The following is a 17980-nucleotide window of genomic DNA, read 5'->3' as shown; positions in this document are numbered from 1 at the left end:
ACACACACACCTATATATAGAGCTAGGGTGCTAAGGTGCTTAAGACTTTTGCACAATACTGTAGTTGTCAACGTGAAGTGAGAATTTATAAATCTGGTGGGAGCAAAGGATGTTAGGAATCGTGAGGATGGAGCACCGTGGGAGGTGTGTGGGACAGGTGGCAGAGAAGGAGTGGCAGAGGCAGAGGTTTAATGCGGGTGCGGACGCACCCAGCCCTGAGACACCAGGCAAGGTGATTTGATTCCAAACAATTGGTCTACTGATCATTACAGAATGTCTTTCTAGAGCTTCCTGCTCCCTCCTCTCTCCCTTCCCCTATTCCCAGCCGTGATTCCCCTCTCCCTGCCCCCTTCCCACTCTCAGTCCACAATGGAGACGCAGATCAGAATCAGGTTTATCATCACCCATATATGTCATGAAATAAGGTTTTTTTTCTGCAGTAGCAGTACAGTGCAATACATAAAATTACTACGGTACTGTGCAAAAAGTCTTAAGCAGCCTAGGTTTATATACAGTATGTGCCCAAGACTTTTGCTCAGTACTGTAGAACATAGAACAACAAAGTACATGTCCTTCAGCCGACAGCATTGTAATGAACTTTTAACCTTCTCTAAACTCAATCCAACGCCTCCATTCCACATAGCCTCCATTTTCCTTTCACCCATGTGCCTATCCCAGAGTCTCTTAAACATCCCTAATGTATCTGCCTCTACCACCACCCCTGACAGAGCGATTCACTCACCCACCACTGTCTGTGTTGAAAAACCGACCTCTGACATCACCTCTATACTCTCCTCCAACCACCATAAAATTATGACCCCTCACCTCAGCCATTTCGGCTCTAGGGAATAGTCTCTGGCTGTCCCCTCGATTTATGCCTCTTTTCATCTTTTACACCTCTATCACGTCACCTCTCATCCTCCTTCGCTCCAAAGAGAGAAGCTCTAGCTTGTTCTAGAGTGCCTCCTGACTTTTTGAAAGAGTCTATCATGGAGAACGTTGTCAAAAGCCTTACTAAAATCCGTATACTTCACATCCACTGCCCTATCTTCATCAATTAGTTTTTGTCACTTCCGAAACCCGTACCTGCCTTTTGTGTCAGATGTATTAAACTATTTGTGAATGCCCCATCTCCTGTACTGGGACTCAGAGCTGGGTTCTAGATGATATGGTCCAGCCTCATAGATAACAGTCCATGCGCCAGTTAGACCATAAAGCCATTCTGCACACTGAGTCCCCTTTGCCATTTCATCATGGCTGATTTATTTTCCCTCTCAACCCCATTCTCCTACCTTCTCCCCGTAACTTTTGACACCCCTACTAATCAAGAACCTATCAACCTCAATTTTAAAACTACTCAAAGACTTGGCCTTCCACAACAGTCTGTAGCAATGGATTCCTCAGATTCCATCAGACATTCACACGCATGATCAAATTCCTAAGAGTCTGACCCTGCATTAGTAGCTGTTTTAACCAGTTCTCAGCTTGAGGGTAGAATTATTACGAAGTGCTGTGCTGGGAATCAAAACCAGAGTGGGGAGGAGGAGGGTGAGGATGGGTTTGTCACTGGGAGCTGGTTGATGAAAATCTAATATTGGATGTGGAAGGGTTTTCCTATCGTGAGTGAGTCTAGGACCAGAGGGCACAGCCTGAGAATAGAAAGACGTCCCTTTAGAACAGGGATGAGGAGGAATTTCTTTAGCCAGATGGTGAATCTGTGGAATTCATTGCCACAGACAGCCGTGAGGGCCAAGTCTTTGGGTATATTTAAAGTGGAGGTTGATAGGTTCTTGATTAGTAAGGGCATCAGAGGTTATGGGGAGAAAACAGGAAAATGAGGTTGAGGGGGAAATAAATGAGCCAATAGTAGAGCAGAGTTGATGGGCCAAATGCCCTAATTCTGCTCCTATGATTAATGGTCTTATGGTCTTATTACTGTAGAAATGAGTAGAAAATCCATAAGAGAGAAGTATATCACTTCATGAAAACTTCAATGTTCTCTGAAGGAGTTTGTCATTTTTTAAACTCACAACTTAAAAATTGGCATTTGGAAACCGTAGCTGTCTCCAAGCAAGGCGTAATGTTCAGGAAAATCTGAAGCAACTTTAAGGATCAGTTTACTGTGATAATTTGGAACTGTTCCAGAGATTACTTCAGTATAATTTATCTGGAATAATTTCAAAAGTGGGTTAAGTACAAATCATTGGAACAGTTCAAAGGATGGGTTAATTGCAAATTATCTAGAACAGCTCCCGGGGCTGATTAATTACAGAAATCTGGAACTGTCACAGAAGCTTAGTTAGCCTGCACAGTCTGGAAGATTTCCACTGTCAGGTTAGCTGAGGATGTCACACTCTGCTCTCTAAAGCTGGTTCTCAACAGGAAACTGGAACCGTATACTAAGGTGCGCTATATATATTTGGCACCCTCTTCGAGGCTCGTTAGCTGCAGAAATCTAGAGCTGCTGCGAATGCAATGGTGGAGGGCTCACCTGGAAGCCAACATCGGGCTAATATACCTGTCTCCGTGCAGGTTTGTGCTGTTACTGTTTCTCATCAGCAAAGTAAGCACTGTCACTTGAGAGGGCTGAGGAAATTACAAATGCATCAACAGGACTTTAAATTACATCGATGTTTGACCTTTCTCGCTAATAATGACAAATACGTTTTTAAAGCTAAAATGCAAATAAAGACAGACAGACAGGCAGATGGCAAAATAAAACACACAGATCTGTGTTGAATTACATGGACGCAGTTAATTAAAAACCAAATCAGCGTGTCAATTACAAGGAATTGGTTAAGGGGAGATTGGGGATTGTAGTAAACAGTGTTCTTTTATCCCATATATTAACTGTTTATCTGGACCATTTGGAGGGAATGATAAAGAGAGGTATTTACACCCAGTGGCCACTTTATTATGTACCTCCTGTACCTAATAAAGTGGCCACTGACTGTGTGTTTGTGGTTTTCTGCTACTAATCCATTTCAAGATTTGACCTGTTGTGCATCCAGAGATGCTCTTCTGCACACCACTGTTGTAATGCATGGTCATTTGAGCTACTGTCGCCTTTCCGTCAGCCGGAACCAGTCTGGCCGTTCTTCTCTGATCTCTCTCCAAAACAAGGCTTCTTTTTGTCCACAGAACTGCCGCTCACTGGATGGGTTTTTGTTTCGCACACAGTTCTCTGTAAACTCTAGAGACTGTTGTGTGTGAAAATCCCAAGAGATCGGCAGTTTCTGAGATACTCAAACCACCCCGTCTGGCACCAACTGTCTGTCAAAGTCACTTGGATCACATTTCTTCACCATCCTGATGTTTGGTCTGAGCGACAACTCTTGACCATGTCTGCATGCTCTTATGCATTGAGTTGCTGCTACATGATTGGCTGATTAGATATTTGCATTAATGAGCAAGTGTGCCTAATAAAGTGGTCACTCAGTGTATAATGTGTTGATTGGTGTGGATGTGTTATTCTGAGACAATGGGTAAGTCAAAGTCCAAACTAGCGCAAGCCACCATTATTACTGATATAGGAGGTTTGTTTTCAATCAAAGGATGGAGACACATGAGGCAAAATCCCTGCAACTACTCTGGAAGCAATAGATTATGAATGAGGGTGGCAGGTGGATTTTTTGGGGTGGTTATGTTAAATCACTTCCATTGAGCACATGCATGATGTGAACCTCAAAGTAAATTTATTATCAAAGTACATGTACTATATGTCACGATGTGCGCTAGCAAGGTCAAAACCCAACTGCAGAGAAAAGCAGACTCCGATTTGAAGACCGGGACCAGAATTTATTCATAAGTATTCCAGCAGAACATCGGTGACTCAGCCAAGCAACAGCGCGAGATGTAACATTCTCAAAACTAGGACCCCGCTATTGGTGCTAATTGGGCGTCCACTAAAATAATACAAGTAACATGGAACCCCAAGCCTATCAAAATAAACGTAACATGTTTAAACAGAGAGCCCACCAGGAGACCACATTACAAAGAGCTACTCACTCGAGAAGAAAGCACAAGTAACTCTAAACAAATAATGACTCTTGTTAACCAATAATTAACCAATTTAGGTGCTTTATGAAATCTCAGAGCCCGACACTCTCCAGTTCCCTGAAAAAGCCCGAAGAGCTCATTTATCTATGCCACCATATCCTACTCTGAGATTCATTTTCTTGTGGGCATTCACAGTGATACACTCAAATAAAGACTGACAAAAAACCAATGTACAAAAGAAGACAAACTCTGCAAATACAAAATAAAACAAATAGTAATAACTATTAAATAAATAATAATATTGAGGATGTGAGTTGTAGAGTCCTTGAAAGTGATTCCATACTGTCGGTTGTGGAGTCAGTTCAGTGCTGAGCTGAGTGAAGTTATCTACACGGATTCAGGAGCCTGATGGTTGAGGGGTAATAACTCTTCCTGAACCTGATGTGGGACCTGGTGTGGGACCTGAGATTCCTGTACCTTCTTCCTGATGGCATGGCCTTGGTGGTGGGGGTCCCTGATGATGGAAGCCGCTTTCCTGTGGCAGCGCTCCTTGGAGACGTGCTCAGTAGTGGGGAGAACTTTTCCTGTGATGGCCTGGGTTGTATCTACTACTTTTTGTAGGCTTTTCCATTCTTGGGTATCGGTGTTTCCCTACCAGGCAGTGTTGCAGCCAGTCAGGATACTCTCCACTGCACATCTATAGAAACTATATGAATCTTACTTCATTTTAACAGTCAAAATCTGAATGCATTTCAGATCTTCCTCCATACTGGGAGCTGTGCCATGGTATAATTTATTTATTTATTGAGATACAGTGTGGAATAAGCCCTTCTGGTCCTTCGAGCCGTGCTGCGCATCAATCCCCCCCCCCCCCCCCGATTTAGTCCCAGCCTAATCACACACAATTTACAATGACCAATTAACCGACCAACTGGTTCGTCTTTGGACTGTGGGAGGAAAGCAAAGCGTGTGGAGGAAACCCACACGGTCACAGGGAGAACGTACAGACTCCCTTTGGACAGCAGTGGAAAGTAAAGCAGAGGTTGATAGGTTTTTGGTTAGTTATGGTGTCCAAGTTTATGGGGAAAAAGCAGGAAAATGGGGTTGAGAGGAAAAATAAATCAGGCTGTGAAGCAGACTTGATGGGCCAAATGGCCTAATTCTGAGCCTATGTTTTATGGTCTAAATCCCAATGCTTCCTGTCACTTTGGCTGCTATCTTTCCTATTAATTGAGGACAGAGGAGTGAAGAATGATTATTTTATGATGTTGCAGGGCTGAGGAATGGACTGAATCAGTAGGTCGTCAAAGCCCCTCTCTGCATTCTGCTGTGATTGCTGCAAGCAAAGTGAGTGAATAAAAAATTCTCTGCCAGAATAAAGAACTGCAGAGCGTTTTTTTTAGACCAGTGCTTCAGTTTTAAAGATTCAGAGCTAATCCGCAAGTTTGCTTCAGAGACTCTATCCTGTTTGTCTGACCTACATACAGCTTTCCCCAAACTCCCAGAGAAAAAATCTAATCAGGACGCAATTTCCATTTGCAGTCTTCTCTGCCTGAGAGAGCTTTCATCCACTCATACCCCAGTCATTTACCACACACACACACACACACACTTAGGAGACGAGTCATGAGAGAGGTAGGTGATGGCACTGTACACTTAATCTGGCTGATCATGCTGGCGTGTAAGGATTGCTGCTGTAGCATACTATATTGTGAATCAATATATTAGTCAAAGGTTTATGTAGATTTCTTTAGCAGTGGCATTTTAAGTTACTGAGCCTCCAAAATCCAAAGGACAGAAATAAAATTAAACAGGACCAGGGACTATTTTCTTCCCTTTGGGGGGTTCTCTAGCAACCCAATGCCAGCCCTAGAGATGGGAACAGGGCACTCACTCAACATTTTAGGAACAGCCTCTTCCCCTTCTGAACAGACAATGAACCCATGAACACTATCTCACTATTTCTGCTCTACTTTATTTGAGTTTTTAAAAATATGTTTCTTATTGTAATTTAGGGTAGTTTTATGTATTACACTGTACTGTTGCTGCAAAACAACAAATTTCATGACGTATTTTAGTGATAATAAACCTGATTCTGATTCCCATTATACAGATATCACTTACTAGGAAAGGAAAAAAGCCCCGTTCAATTTCCTCTAGATAATTGAAAGTCATTTAATCCCTATAAATATATTAAATTATCCAGTAATGAATCAAAGAAAATAACACGTCAAAATCGGGTCTTCGTGTTTAATGAAAACTGTCAAATTATCAGTAACAAGGATAAATCCAGAAAAAGTGGAGAAACTCAGCAGTCAGAGAGCATCTGCAGTAGGAGAATCTGTGTCTTCAATGATCTGAAACATTAACTCTGTGCCTCCTTCTGCAGAGGCTGTCTGACCTGCTGAGTGTTTCCAGCACTTTCTGTTTTTATTTTAGGATTCTTGCATCTGCATTAAAAAAAAATAAAATTCAGTATCAGTAACAGTGAGTTGTGATTTTGAGTTGGGAACCAGGAGATGAGTGAAGCAGATTTCCTAATTAAATAAAAGCTAAATTGAGAAAATAAAAGAAAGAACAATAAAGTCGATCTCTGAATTATTTCTGAAGCATTTGAAATAGTGTCTGTAAGAGATAGAAGCCATTCAGCCCATCGATTCTACTCCACCATTCCATCATGGTTGATTTATTATCCCTCTCAACCCCATTCTCCTGACTTCTCTCAGTAACCTTCGACACCCTTACTTATCAAGAACCTGTATCAACCTCTGCTTTAAATATACCCAATGACTTGGCCTCCACAGCCGTCTGTGGCAATGAATTCCACAGATTCATCATCCTCTGACTAAAAAAAATTCTCGTCTCTGTTCTAAAGAAACGTTCTTCTGTTTTGTGGCTGTGCTCTCTGCTCTTAGACTCCCTCACTACTGGAACCATTCTCTCCACAACCTCATCTCTTTTCTGATTTAAAATAAAACTTTGCCAGTTCCTCAGCCTCAGACACTTGAAGCCTAGATGATGTGGATAGCGGTGGCGAGTCAGTTATGCTGTAGGGATTTTTTATTAAAGAGCATAGATCTAGTTAGATGTCCTGATGGCTCCTTCATAAAATAATTACAACAGCCTGCGTGCTTTTTTTAAAGGACGTCTCCAATTGATGGAGACATGATTCTCCGCTCTTCTAACATTTTAACAACCTTCTGCTCAGTCAACGGCTGTCCAAAGTGACCTTGTTATAAGTAATGTATTATGCTATCTCCATCCCTCCTATTGTCACACAGTTCAGCCCAGACATCACGACCAGCACCGGCTTAACGATAGTACCACCTTATTTATATTGTTATATTAATAGAGTCGGTTATGGCGCTGGAGAGTTATATATACACCCTGCTTAAACCTCTTGTGAAATTCAACATTATTATTCTTTTCTCTCTCTCTTCTTTCCTCAAAGTTTAAATAATATCTGCTGCTGAATGTGCTCGATAGCATTTTCAGCCAGCCATCGTTGGGCGCGTTGTGTAAGTTCCCGGGAGACCCTGTGACCCAGTTTCCCGCGCTAGCGTTGGCAACCGCTCGGTAAGCGCCGTGAACCCCGATCCGCGTTTGCACCTCGCCGCCGTCTCCCGGGCGGAGAAGCGGCCCGGAAAGATCAACCCCCTCAATTTCGAGGTGACGCTTGTCTTTTGTTCTGTTGTTACCCCTGTTCATCGGTTCTTCCACCTCCCCCACCCTACTCCCGGCTCGGTTAGTATCACCGGGGCGAGTGAGGGAGGGAGATCGGTCCATTTCAGGAGCTGTCAGGGGACGAGAGAGGAGGGAGGATGGGGGGGGGGTGACAGGGTTTCGGCGGTGCCGTCGGCATTGGTATGTACGACAACCGCGCAGCCGGCGTTTAACCCTTTCCTCGCCCACGCCGTCCGAGAGAGGTGGCCGAGTAAAGGGTAAAAGGTGTTGAAAATCGCTGGGGCGTTTTCTTTTTGGAAACGTTCGGACTGTGTGTGGGGGGGGGCGGGGAAGCGAAACAATACATGAATGGAAAGGCACATCTTTCCAAATCGGGGAGATGGTGGTGCGGTCTATTGTTCGCGTCCTCTCGGGGACTCTGCGAAAACGTGACTACGAGCTCTCAAATGGGTCCCTGCAAGTTCAGTCCTCTTGGGATCTGTTCACCCTCCATATTGATACGTTAGATATGACATGATGCTGTCCACATCTTTAACCCGTCTCTTGTTCTGTCCGCCTTCGATGCTCCGCACTTCCGCGCCCTCCCCCACAACGCACAACCCCAGTCGCCCACCTCCCCAGGTGCCAAAGATCCGCCGCCCGTGGGTTCACCTGCTCTTCACACAAACTGCCGAGCACCTCACTTATCCACACACTGCCCATTCACTACACTCGGGTGTCTAAATTAGTCTACACGCGTGCAGTGCCGCGCTCCAGCGAAACGATTCATTCTGCATTAACCGTACCGTCCCGAGAGTTCTGGTCTCACCTATCGCCTGCCATCTTGTACTCTTCCCCCTTCCCCACCCACACACTTCCTTATTCTGGCTTCCGTCCGCCTTCCTTTCCAGTCCTGATGAAGGGTCTCGGACCGAAACCATTGTTTATTCCTCTCCATAGATGCTGCCCGACCTGCTGAGTTCCTCCTGTGTATGTGTGTGTGTAAACACTCGAATTGACCAAATGTGAGAGCCGACAATTCTCAATAAAGAGGAAATGTTGTATAAATATGATTGGTTACATATACAGCGGCGTTAGAAATATCTTGTACTTTATGATACAAAATGTTTCTCCCACAACTTCAGGTTCTGGCGGAAAATACAGCTGAGAGCGCACGTGTTTTAATAGGTAGCTCATCAGGGTTACCAGCAGGGGAGTTGCAGCCCTCTCGTTATAAACAGTAGCCATCCAATGAATGCATGAGTTGGACCTCTGTAACGTTGGTCCACGTTGCTTCTGCAATAAGGAGCCGTTGAGTTATGTTACAGATGTAGGTGTAGCATTTACAGAATGCTGGGGAAAATCGGCAGGTTTATAGAGTGGAGTAATCCTCTCACACCACCAGGTTCAGGAACAGTTATTACCCCTCAACCATCAGGCTTCTGAACCAGTGTGGATAACTCACTCAATTTCACTCGCCCCTCCACTGAATTGTTCCCACAACCTATGGACTCACTTTTAAGGACTCTTCACCTCACATTCTCGATATTTATTGTTTATTTATTATTTGTTATTTTCTTTTTCTTGTGCATTTGCGCAGTTTGTTGGCTTCTGCACGTTGGTTGTTTGTCCGTCGTGTTGGGTGCGGTCTTTCATTGATTCTATTGTTGGAGCATGAAGAAGATGAAATGATTTGGACTCCAGATACAAAGTGCTTCAATGGAGGGACAGCATTTGAATATGTAGGAGCTGTTACATAATGTGTAATCACCTTCTGTGTTTGTGGGGTATTGGGAGTATCAACTACCGTTCCCAATACAAACTTCCAGACCCAATAAACTCAAGAAGGGACCAAGGGACCATCATTGAGCCCCGGACGGAATTGACAAGGAGTATGGATTACGGATCAGACTTCACCAGATAGGCACATCAGCACAGTACATCACCAAATAAATTGTATATATTGTCTATTCAATTATACATTATCTAATAGCTGCTATGTATTCAATGCTGGCCCTCTATTGAAGCACTTTATGTCTGAACTCCAAATCACTAAATCTTCATGCTCCAACATGCAACACACCTACATTTATTTCACAACCTGATGAAGCTCTTGATTGAGGTCCTGAAGAAATGTCTTATCCCAAAACATTGCCTGTTTATTCCTCTCCATGGATGCTGCCTGACCTGCCGAGTTTCTCCCACATTTTCTGTGTGCGGCTCTGGATTTCCAGCATCTATGAAATCTCCTGTGGTTATTTATTACAGAAAGAACAAGTGAACCTCACCATTGCTCACAATTACTAACACAACCCACCTTTACTGTGCCTGCATCTCGTTCTCCGCAGTACTGGCAATATCATCCAACACACTGTTCCATTGTCAGCACCACCCTTTCTACCAAAGCCAAGATTTGCCACCCGATGATGGGTCTCAGACCAAAACATCAACTTTATATTCCTCACCACAGATGCTAATTGACCTGCAGAGTTCCTCCAGCATTTTGTGCCTGTCACTCAAGGCTTGCCACAGCTGCCCGACTTTTCCACTGTTCCAACCACCATTCAATTGTTGCTGTATTGCCATCTTCTCTGTTTCCACCGCCGCCCGATACTTTCTCCATTATCACACTGCCCCTTGATCCGGTACTTGTTACAGTGTAGACAGAGTCTACACAGGTAGACAGGATCATAACGAGAGCTTCTGGTACCTTGACCTTCATAAATCAAGGTATTGGGTACAGTAGTTGTACAAGACATTGTTCAGAACTAATTTGGAGTATTGTGTACAATTCTAGTCGCCTACTCACAGGAAATTTGTCAATAAGATTGAAAGAGTACAAAGAATATTTACAAGGATGTTATCAGGACTTGAGGATCTGAGTTATAGGGACATAGGACTTTTTCCCCTGGACTGTAGGAGAATAAAGGGTGATTTAATACAAAATGGTGAGGGCTGTAGGTAGGTTGAATACAAGCAGACTTTCCTCACTGAGGTTGGCTGAGACTAGAACAGAGGTCGTAGGTTAAAGGTGAAAGGTGAAATGTTTAAGGGGACTATGAGGGGGAATTGCTTCACTCAGAGAGGTGTGAGTGTTGAATGAGCTGCCAGTGGAAGGGTCGATGCGAGTTCGATTTTAATATTTAAGAGAAGTCTGGATAAGTACTTGGATGGGAGAGGTATGGAGGGCTAAGGTCCAGGTGCAGGTTGATAGGACTAGGCAGATTAATGGTTTGACACAACCTGGATTGTTGTAATGCTCGATGATTCTATGACTTTCATCTAATGCAATACATTATTAGGGCTGATCAGTAATATATGAACTATGTAACACACCCCACTATTCCCAGTCTCTCCAACACACTTCACTATTCCCACTCCCTCTAACACACCTCACAATTCCCACTCTCTCTAACATACCTCACTATTCCCACTCTCTCTAACACACCTCACTATTCCCACTCTCTCTAACATACCTCACTATTCCCACTCTCTCTAACATACCTCACTATTCCCACTCTCTCTAACACACCTCACAATTCCCACTCTCTCTAACATACCTCACTATTCCCAGTCTAACACACCCCACAATTCCCAGACTAACACACTCCACTATTCCCAGTCTAACACATTCCACTATTCCCAGACTAACACACCCCACAATTCCCAGTCTAACATACCCCACTATTCCCATTCTAACACACTCCACTATTCCCAGTCAAACACATCCCACAATTCCCAATCTAACATACCCCACTATTCCCAGTCTAACACACTCCACTATTCCCAGTCTAACACACCCCACAATTCCCAGACTAACACACTCCACTATTCCCAGTCTAACATACTCCACTATTCCCAGACTAACACATTCCACTATTCCCAGACTAACACACCCCACAATTCCCAGTCTAACATACCCCACTATTCCCAGTCTAACACACTCCACTATTCCCAGTCTAACACATCCCACAATTCCCAGTCTAACACACCCCACAATTCCCAGTCTAACACACCCCATTATTCCCATTCTCTCTAGCACACCACTCTACTTCCACTCTAAACTGTAGTCTTACCAATGTCTTATTATGCTGAGGCTTTATAAGGTCTAGGTCAGACCACACCTGGACCATTGTGAGCAGTTTTGTTGCCCTTATTTAAGAAAGTATATGCTAGTGTTGGAGAGGGTCTGGGTGAGGTCACGAGTATGATCCCAGAAATGAAAGGGTTAACGCATGGGGAGTGTCTGATGGCTCCGGGCCTGTACTCGCTGGAGTTCAGAAGAATGAGGGCGGATCTCATTGAAACCTATTGACTGTTGAAAGGCCTAGATAGAGAGAAGACGTTTCCTCTAGTGGGAGTCCAGGACCAGAGGGCACAACCTCAGAATAGAAGGACGTCTCTTTAGAACAGATATAAAAGGAATTTCTTTAGCCAGAGGCTGAGAATCTGTGGAATTTATTGCCTTGTCTGTGGAGGTCAAGTCATTGGGTATATTTAAAGCTGCAGTTGATAGGTTCTTGATAAGTAAGGGTGTCAAAGTTTCATGGAGAAGGCAGGAGAATGGGGTTGAGAGGGAAAATTCAACAGCTATGATGGAATAACTCAAAGGACAATTACTAATCCTGCTTCTATGTCGTATAGTCTATCTAACACAGCCCATTATTTCCATTCTATCTAACGTACCTCGCTATTGCCACACATACTTGTATTTTCAGTCTCGTCGTGTCATCTCACACACTCCATCACCAATTCTCCCAGCAAGTGTGGTCCTCTTCCCTTGCGCTATCAAACACACCTTCCAGTGGACTCCTCGGCTCCACCCCCAAGATGTTCCACTTCTACAACGCCACCCAGATCTGTTTTTAAAATGCTATCCTGCAGCCAGTCTATAATTACAAACATTTCCCTTATCTTCTGCTGCCCAGCGGTTGTTAGCCATGTTATAATGGGAATCGAAACCATATCCCTGCTTCATTCTCACTCTTGTGTGTAATTTCCATCACCCATCTCATTCCAGATTTCACACTCCAAAGCGAACTGAAGAAAAAGAAATCTTTAATCTGGAACATATTGAAGCATCCTTTAATATACATTGTACCCCCCCCCCCCCGCCCCAGCACCACTACTTTATCATTTCCTGTCACTCACTTTACGTACAAAAACTCCAGTGCCTAACGTTACTTTATGGACATACAGTCCATCTGTGTATATAAGCTATCTTATGTTTTATATTTATTATTTTTTATCATTGTGTTCTTTATTGTGTTTTTTGGTGCCGCATCGGATCTGGAGCAACCATTATTATTTCGTTCTCCTTTACACTTGAGTACTAGAAATGACATTAAACTATCCTGAATATGTTTGTGCTCAGGGAGCAGAGAGGACAGCAAGGAGACTCAAGCTCAATTTTCTGGTAGAGCTGGAAAATGTTTTAACTCCCCTTTTCCTCGTTGTTGTGGTGCGATCACTCGAGTCGCGTGTCATGTTCTCCTAAGGGGTTGTCTATCGGTAGGTCCTCAGGTGGTTGTCGAGGCCAATCCGGGACCTATATATCCTGAGGGCTTCCAGACCTCGTAGTCTTGCCCGCTTCACCACTTGCTGATCGCCACGGGACGTAATCCGGGACGTTAGGGCGGATTCCCTTCACGGGAATGGCCTGTGCATGACATGGTGAGATTGGATGCACGGGCAGCCACTACACACAGTATGGAGCCCGGTCCAGCGCCATGGAATGCAAGGTGAAACTCTTCACTGTGCAGCCCCCCTTCCACTGGCATTGCAATATGTTGTCATCTTCTGCCAGCTCCCACTGAGGTCTTGGTTGGACCTCTCTTTGTCTGGAACCATCCCGATGACATTAGTGACCCTGCCAGGAGATAGCGCCAGACTGCTAAACTCCAGAACGGCGTCACTCTCATAACTCGTAAGGAACACATAAACCTCTACGCCACGACCAGGTGACGATCCTCAGAGAACCCCCTTTTCCCGAGTACACATCATCGAACTTCATCGGCACCGCCGCCGCCCATGTATCCCAGAGACAGCGCTTTACGATGTTAAATTGGTAGGCGGTTCCTCGACTTCGGGAAACGATCGTGATCGGGAGCTTGGGAAGTGCTGGTTATCCCGGCGGCTAATACTGGAGCGACGAGCGTCCGAACTTAGCGTTTCTGAGTCCCTTGCCGTTTCGCTGATTTCCCCTTTCCTTCCACAACAATCCGCCTTTAGTAAAGATCCAGGGTCACATACTGTTGGGCGAAGTGGAACTGGACAGCGAGGGAGTCAGTGAGACTTTATTGTACCTCGCCCGTCTATCTTGAGATCTTGAAACGATGGGTTTATAAACAACAGCATTCGGGCTCTTGTTACAGTGTACTTGCAACAAAGTAGCCGAATTCTCTCCGGCGAGGGTTTAAAACTGGAACTATCTTATGTTTCGCGTTTTAATCATGCCGCAACTGAGAGATACTTAGTTTGATGTTGTAATTTTAGCAAAGAAAACCTCCATAAATCGCACTGTAGGTGGGTAAACGGTTTAGTGGACCAATGCTGGGGATGTAACAATAAGATCGGCGCCCTGCAGCTAGACACATCCTTTCGTGTGAGGTTAAAGTCCTTGCGTGCGTTTGCAGTACGTTTAATATCGAGCACTCCTGCGACTGACCCGATAACTGGTTTATTTTAGTACCGGCACTCCAGGGCTGTGTCTTTTTTTAATGAGCTCCTCGCCTCCGATGCAGTACCAGGTCATTGTCAGATTCTTTCGCCCATTTTCTCCGAGGTTTTTGAATGAAATTCAGTCATCCGGAGATGGCAAGACAACACTCGGCAGTATTCCCATGACTGATCGCTTCCCATCCCGTTTTCTGGCGGGAGTGTTGAGGGTTGAAATGGGAGGGGCGGGAGGGGGGGTGGAGATGGTTGGAGTCCACATATTAAATTTAACGTTGCGCTTTAAATAGCAACGGGTCATGTGTCCAAAAGTGTAAACTGAACTGTATCACAGAAAAACGTCTTCCCACCCCTCCCACACACAAACACACCCTTACACACACACACACACACACACACACACACACACACAAAACCTTCTCCCTGCATAATGCGCTGGAAAGAATCTAAAGCCCACGACGGTCAGACACTGTTTTGTAAAGTTACCTTTGCAATTCATATCAATATGTCCATTTCAACCGGTTAGTCTTCCATTGACATAAACAGATATGATTTCCTCGAGGTTTGGTTTTAGCGTCTGATCAGGGAGGGGTTGTCAACGAATCAAGGGTTAAACACGGTGTTTGGGAGATTGAAGTTCTTATTCATTTTGCATTCTGGCCGGAATTAATGTTTTCTTGGGGTTTAGCGGGCTACGGCGTTGTTTCCGGGTTTCGCGAGATGAGGGGCTATTGACACACAGCATGCCACCAAGTTTTATCCGCCTAATCCTCTTTAAGCACTGGAACCACTGAAGGCGCTCGATAACAGAGAATAGCAGATCAGCACCCGAGAGTGTCAGGCAGAAGACAACATCAACAAATATAGGGCACAGCATTTATGTTCAGATTTTAAAAAAAAAATCACACAGGCTCTGAGATTCCCTGATGCAAATTGTAACAAAAAAAACACTTGGAAGTTAGTAATTACCAGGTGCGCCGTTTTGTCGGAAAGTAAGCCAGATGCCAACTAACAAACAGATATTTATAAACAGAGATATAGATAAATATTAGGCAAGGAATAGCCCCATATCGGGCTGAGTTTATCTGTTGGTATCTGATGTCTGTACGAGCTGAAAGCTCGTCATCTAATCTAGGGCGAGGTGATGAAAAATAAGAGCGGGTACCCGATCGAAAACACAAATCAGTAACATTCATCCATTCTGACCCTTGAAATGAAATTAGAACACTTAAACCTGGAGGGACAAGGAGGGAGGAGAGCCAAACGAGGATTTTTTTTTGTAACAACGCGTCGATTAAGACTGCGTTTAGACGCTTTTAATTAACAGCCCTAAATGACATCTTGAACAGCTCGAAAACTTACATTAAGAGTCCGCAATCTGTCACTAAATAAAAGGGAACCGTTCCGCACAATCTTAAAAACTCGCACTGCGGCGATCTTTGCTATATTTAATAAATGTTGCGTATTGTTTATATATAATGTTATATGAATATTTTATGCATTTAATCCTCTGTTGATAACTATAAAATCACATGATTGAACCATAATCAAACACCACTTCTATTTAGCTTTAGTCCATTGAATTAAAATTAACGTTTACGGATTTGACTTACCTTTCCTGCTCATTTTCGCCCGGGTGCAGTTCAAAGGAAAGTTGGTGCCTTTGTGGAGAAATCACCTCGGACTAGCAACGATCCGGGAGAGGGAAGCGGGTCCTGGGTGGCTGCACAGATATCCTGAACGAGCTCCTCCGCATCCTGAGTGCTTGGGATAAAAGAGAGAGGGAGAGGAGGAGAGAGCGCTCGCAGCCGGCTACTGCAGCCGGTAGGAGACGCAGCGAGCCCGGCTTTCTGAGGGGTTCGACCCGGGGGGAGGAGGTGTAACAGCGCAGGAGAAGGAGGGATGAAGAGGGGTGGGGAGAGTTAGAACAAAAGCAGCCCAATTTCTTTCTTTTTTTGGCAAAATAAAATAATCTGTGTATATATTATTATATATATAAAATATAAACCTGTTACTAACACGCGTTCCCCGGAGTGCCAGGCTAGAGTTCAGTGTTGAAATGTTTAATTCAGACGGGGGAGGGAACTGACGTGCAAACGGCGCCGGGTATAAGGGAAAATAACAGGCTTCGCCTTATAAGGAGTGATGGACGCGTCTGCTTTATATAAAAAGACACACACACACACACACATATATTTATATATATATATATACCTCTCCCCATCCGCCAGATCTCCCAGCACACCGCCCAACCCTTCGCCGGACCTCACCCCAATCTATAATCAGCTGAAAATATATTTTTCTAAAGAAAAGTAAAACGGAGAGATAATGTACAAACCGCCCTAGAGATAAATGAAGGAGGTGAGTGGTGAGCAAGGTGGAGCTCTCGTTCCTACCTGCGGCACTTTTGACACCGGCCGCGCTCTGTAAAGCACAGGATTCGCAACGGACTCTTCGGGTCGAGGCGTGTTTCTGTGCCCGGGCTGCAATCCGAAGGCGTGAGATTTTGGGAATTTCGATGGTGAAAGTCGGACACATTTATTTCTTTAAAAAAAGTTGAGAAAGTTACCTGGCTGATCACCTCGGTCTCAAATCCTGGCTTATGTATTGCATGCGCTCCCGCTTGTGTATGCGAGTGAGTGAGTGAGTGTGTGTGTGTGAGTGAGTGAGTGTGTGTGTGTGTGTGTGTGTGTGTGTGTGTGTGTGTGTGTGTGTGTGTGTGTGTGTGTGTGTGTTTGTCAGTTACCTGGCAAGGTGAAACGTCGCTGTTTTAAATATAGAATTACAGTTACCTGGGAGCAGTGACTGGATCGATGGTGCATCGCGTTGCTATCTCGCATCTTCTCTGCTTCGAAAGCCCACGTTCCATCACCAATAAAAGATTACATCGACCCAGGAATAAAACTAAATATTGACCCGTTTAGAAATGTGGGCATTGTCAATTCACCAGAGCGGCTGTCGTTATAGCAGAGCTAGCGACATCTAGTGGTGGAATAAACCGGCTTTTCCCGCAAGCCTTGTTACACAATTCGAATTTCCATTTGGACTCCATTGGCAGTATCCAGAGGCATTTGACGATGTTCTTGGGTTTAAACTCTAGCGGGATTAGGAAGGAGAGTTCAGCCAAAATGTTTGTTGAAAGGAAAAGGGTTCGTTAAGTCATGGAGTTACACAGCATGGAACCAAGCCCTTCAGCCCAACTCGCCCATGCTGACCAAGACTTGCATCTATGCTAGTCCTATTTGGCCATGCGTTTGTCCTATATCTAACAGCATATAAGATGGGCCAAATGCATGACCAAATGGGACAAGCTTAGATGGAGGTCTTGGTCGGCATGGACGTGTTGTGCCAAAGGGCCTGTTTTGTGTTGTATAAACTCTGTTGTTTTAGTTCAAGTCAAATTTATTGCCATTCAACCATACACATGTATGCACCTAAATGAAACAATGTTCCTCTGGGACCACGGTGCAAAATAAAGTACATACACCTCATAATATTCCATAGATGTACAAGTTGACATAAAGCAAATAATAATTTCCAACAACAATTTGCAATTATATAGCATTATAACATAGCAAATCACCCTAGGATGTTCTACAGGAACATTATCAAAGGAATGCATAAATGAGAGACAGAAGTTAGT

At 44.3% G+C, this 17980-nt stretch overlaps 1 protein-coding gene across 3 annotated transcripts in view; it reads right to left on the bottom strand.

Annotated features, from left to right (window-relative positions):
* The window catches only part of rtn4rl1b (reticulon 4 receptor-like 1b), an 83799-nt gene extending 66553 nt beyond the window's left edge, over window positions 1–17246 (bottom strand). The window contains exons 1-3 of one of the 3 annotated variants that reach the window (XM_063031146.1): window positions 17130–17246; window positions 16734–16881; window positions 15951–16187 (exon numbers count right to left, since the gene is read on the bottom strand). In XM_063031146.1, coding sequence (XP_062887216.1) covers window positions 15951–15963 — 13 coding nt within the window. In that variant the 5' untranslated portion in view covers window positions 15964–16187; window positions 16734–16881; window positions 17130–17246. Of the gene's footprint in view, window positions 1–15950; window positions 16188–16345; window positions 16610–16733; window positions 16882–17129 lie in introns of those variants that run through there. The other 2 variants (XM_063031147.1, XM_063031148.1) reach the window with 2 other exon arrangements.
* Window positions 17247–17980: the final 734 nt, after the last annotated feature.

This window comes from Mobula hypostoma, chromosome 23 (genome assembly GCF_963921235.1).
Source record: "Mobula hypostoma chromosome 23, sMobHyp1.1, whole genome shotgun sequence".
Classification (NCBI taxonomy): Eukaryota; Metazoa; Chordata; class Chondrichthyes; order Myliobatiformes; family Myliobatidae; genus Mobula; species Mobula hypostoma.
Note: the sequence above shows the minus strand (reverse complement) of the source record. Positions and strands in the feature narration are given on the sequence as shown.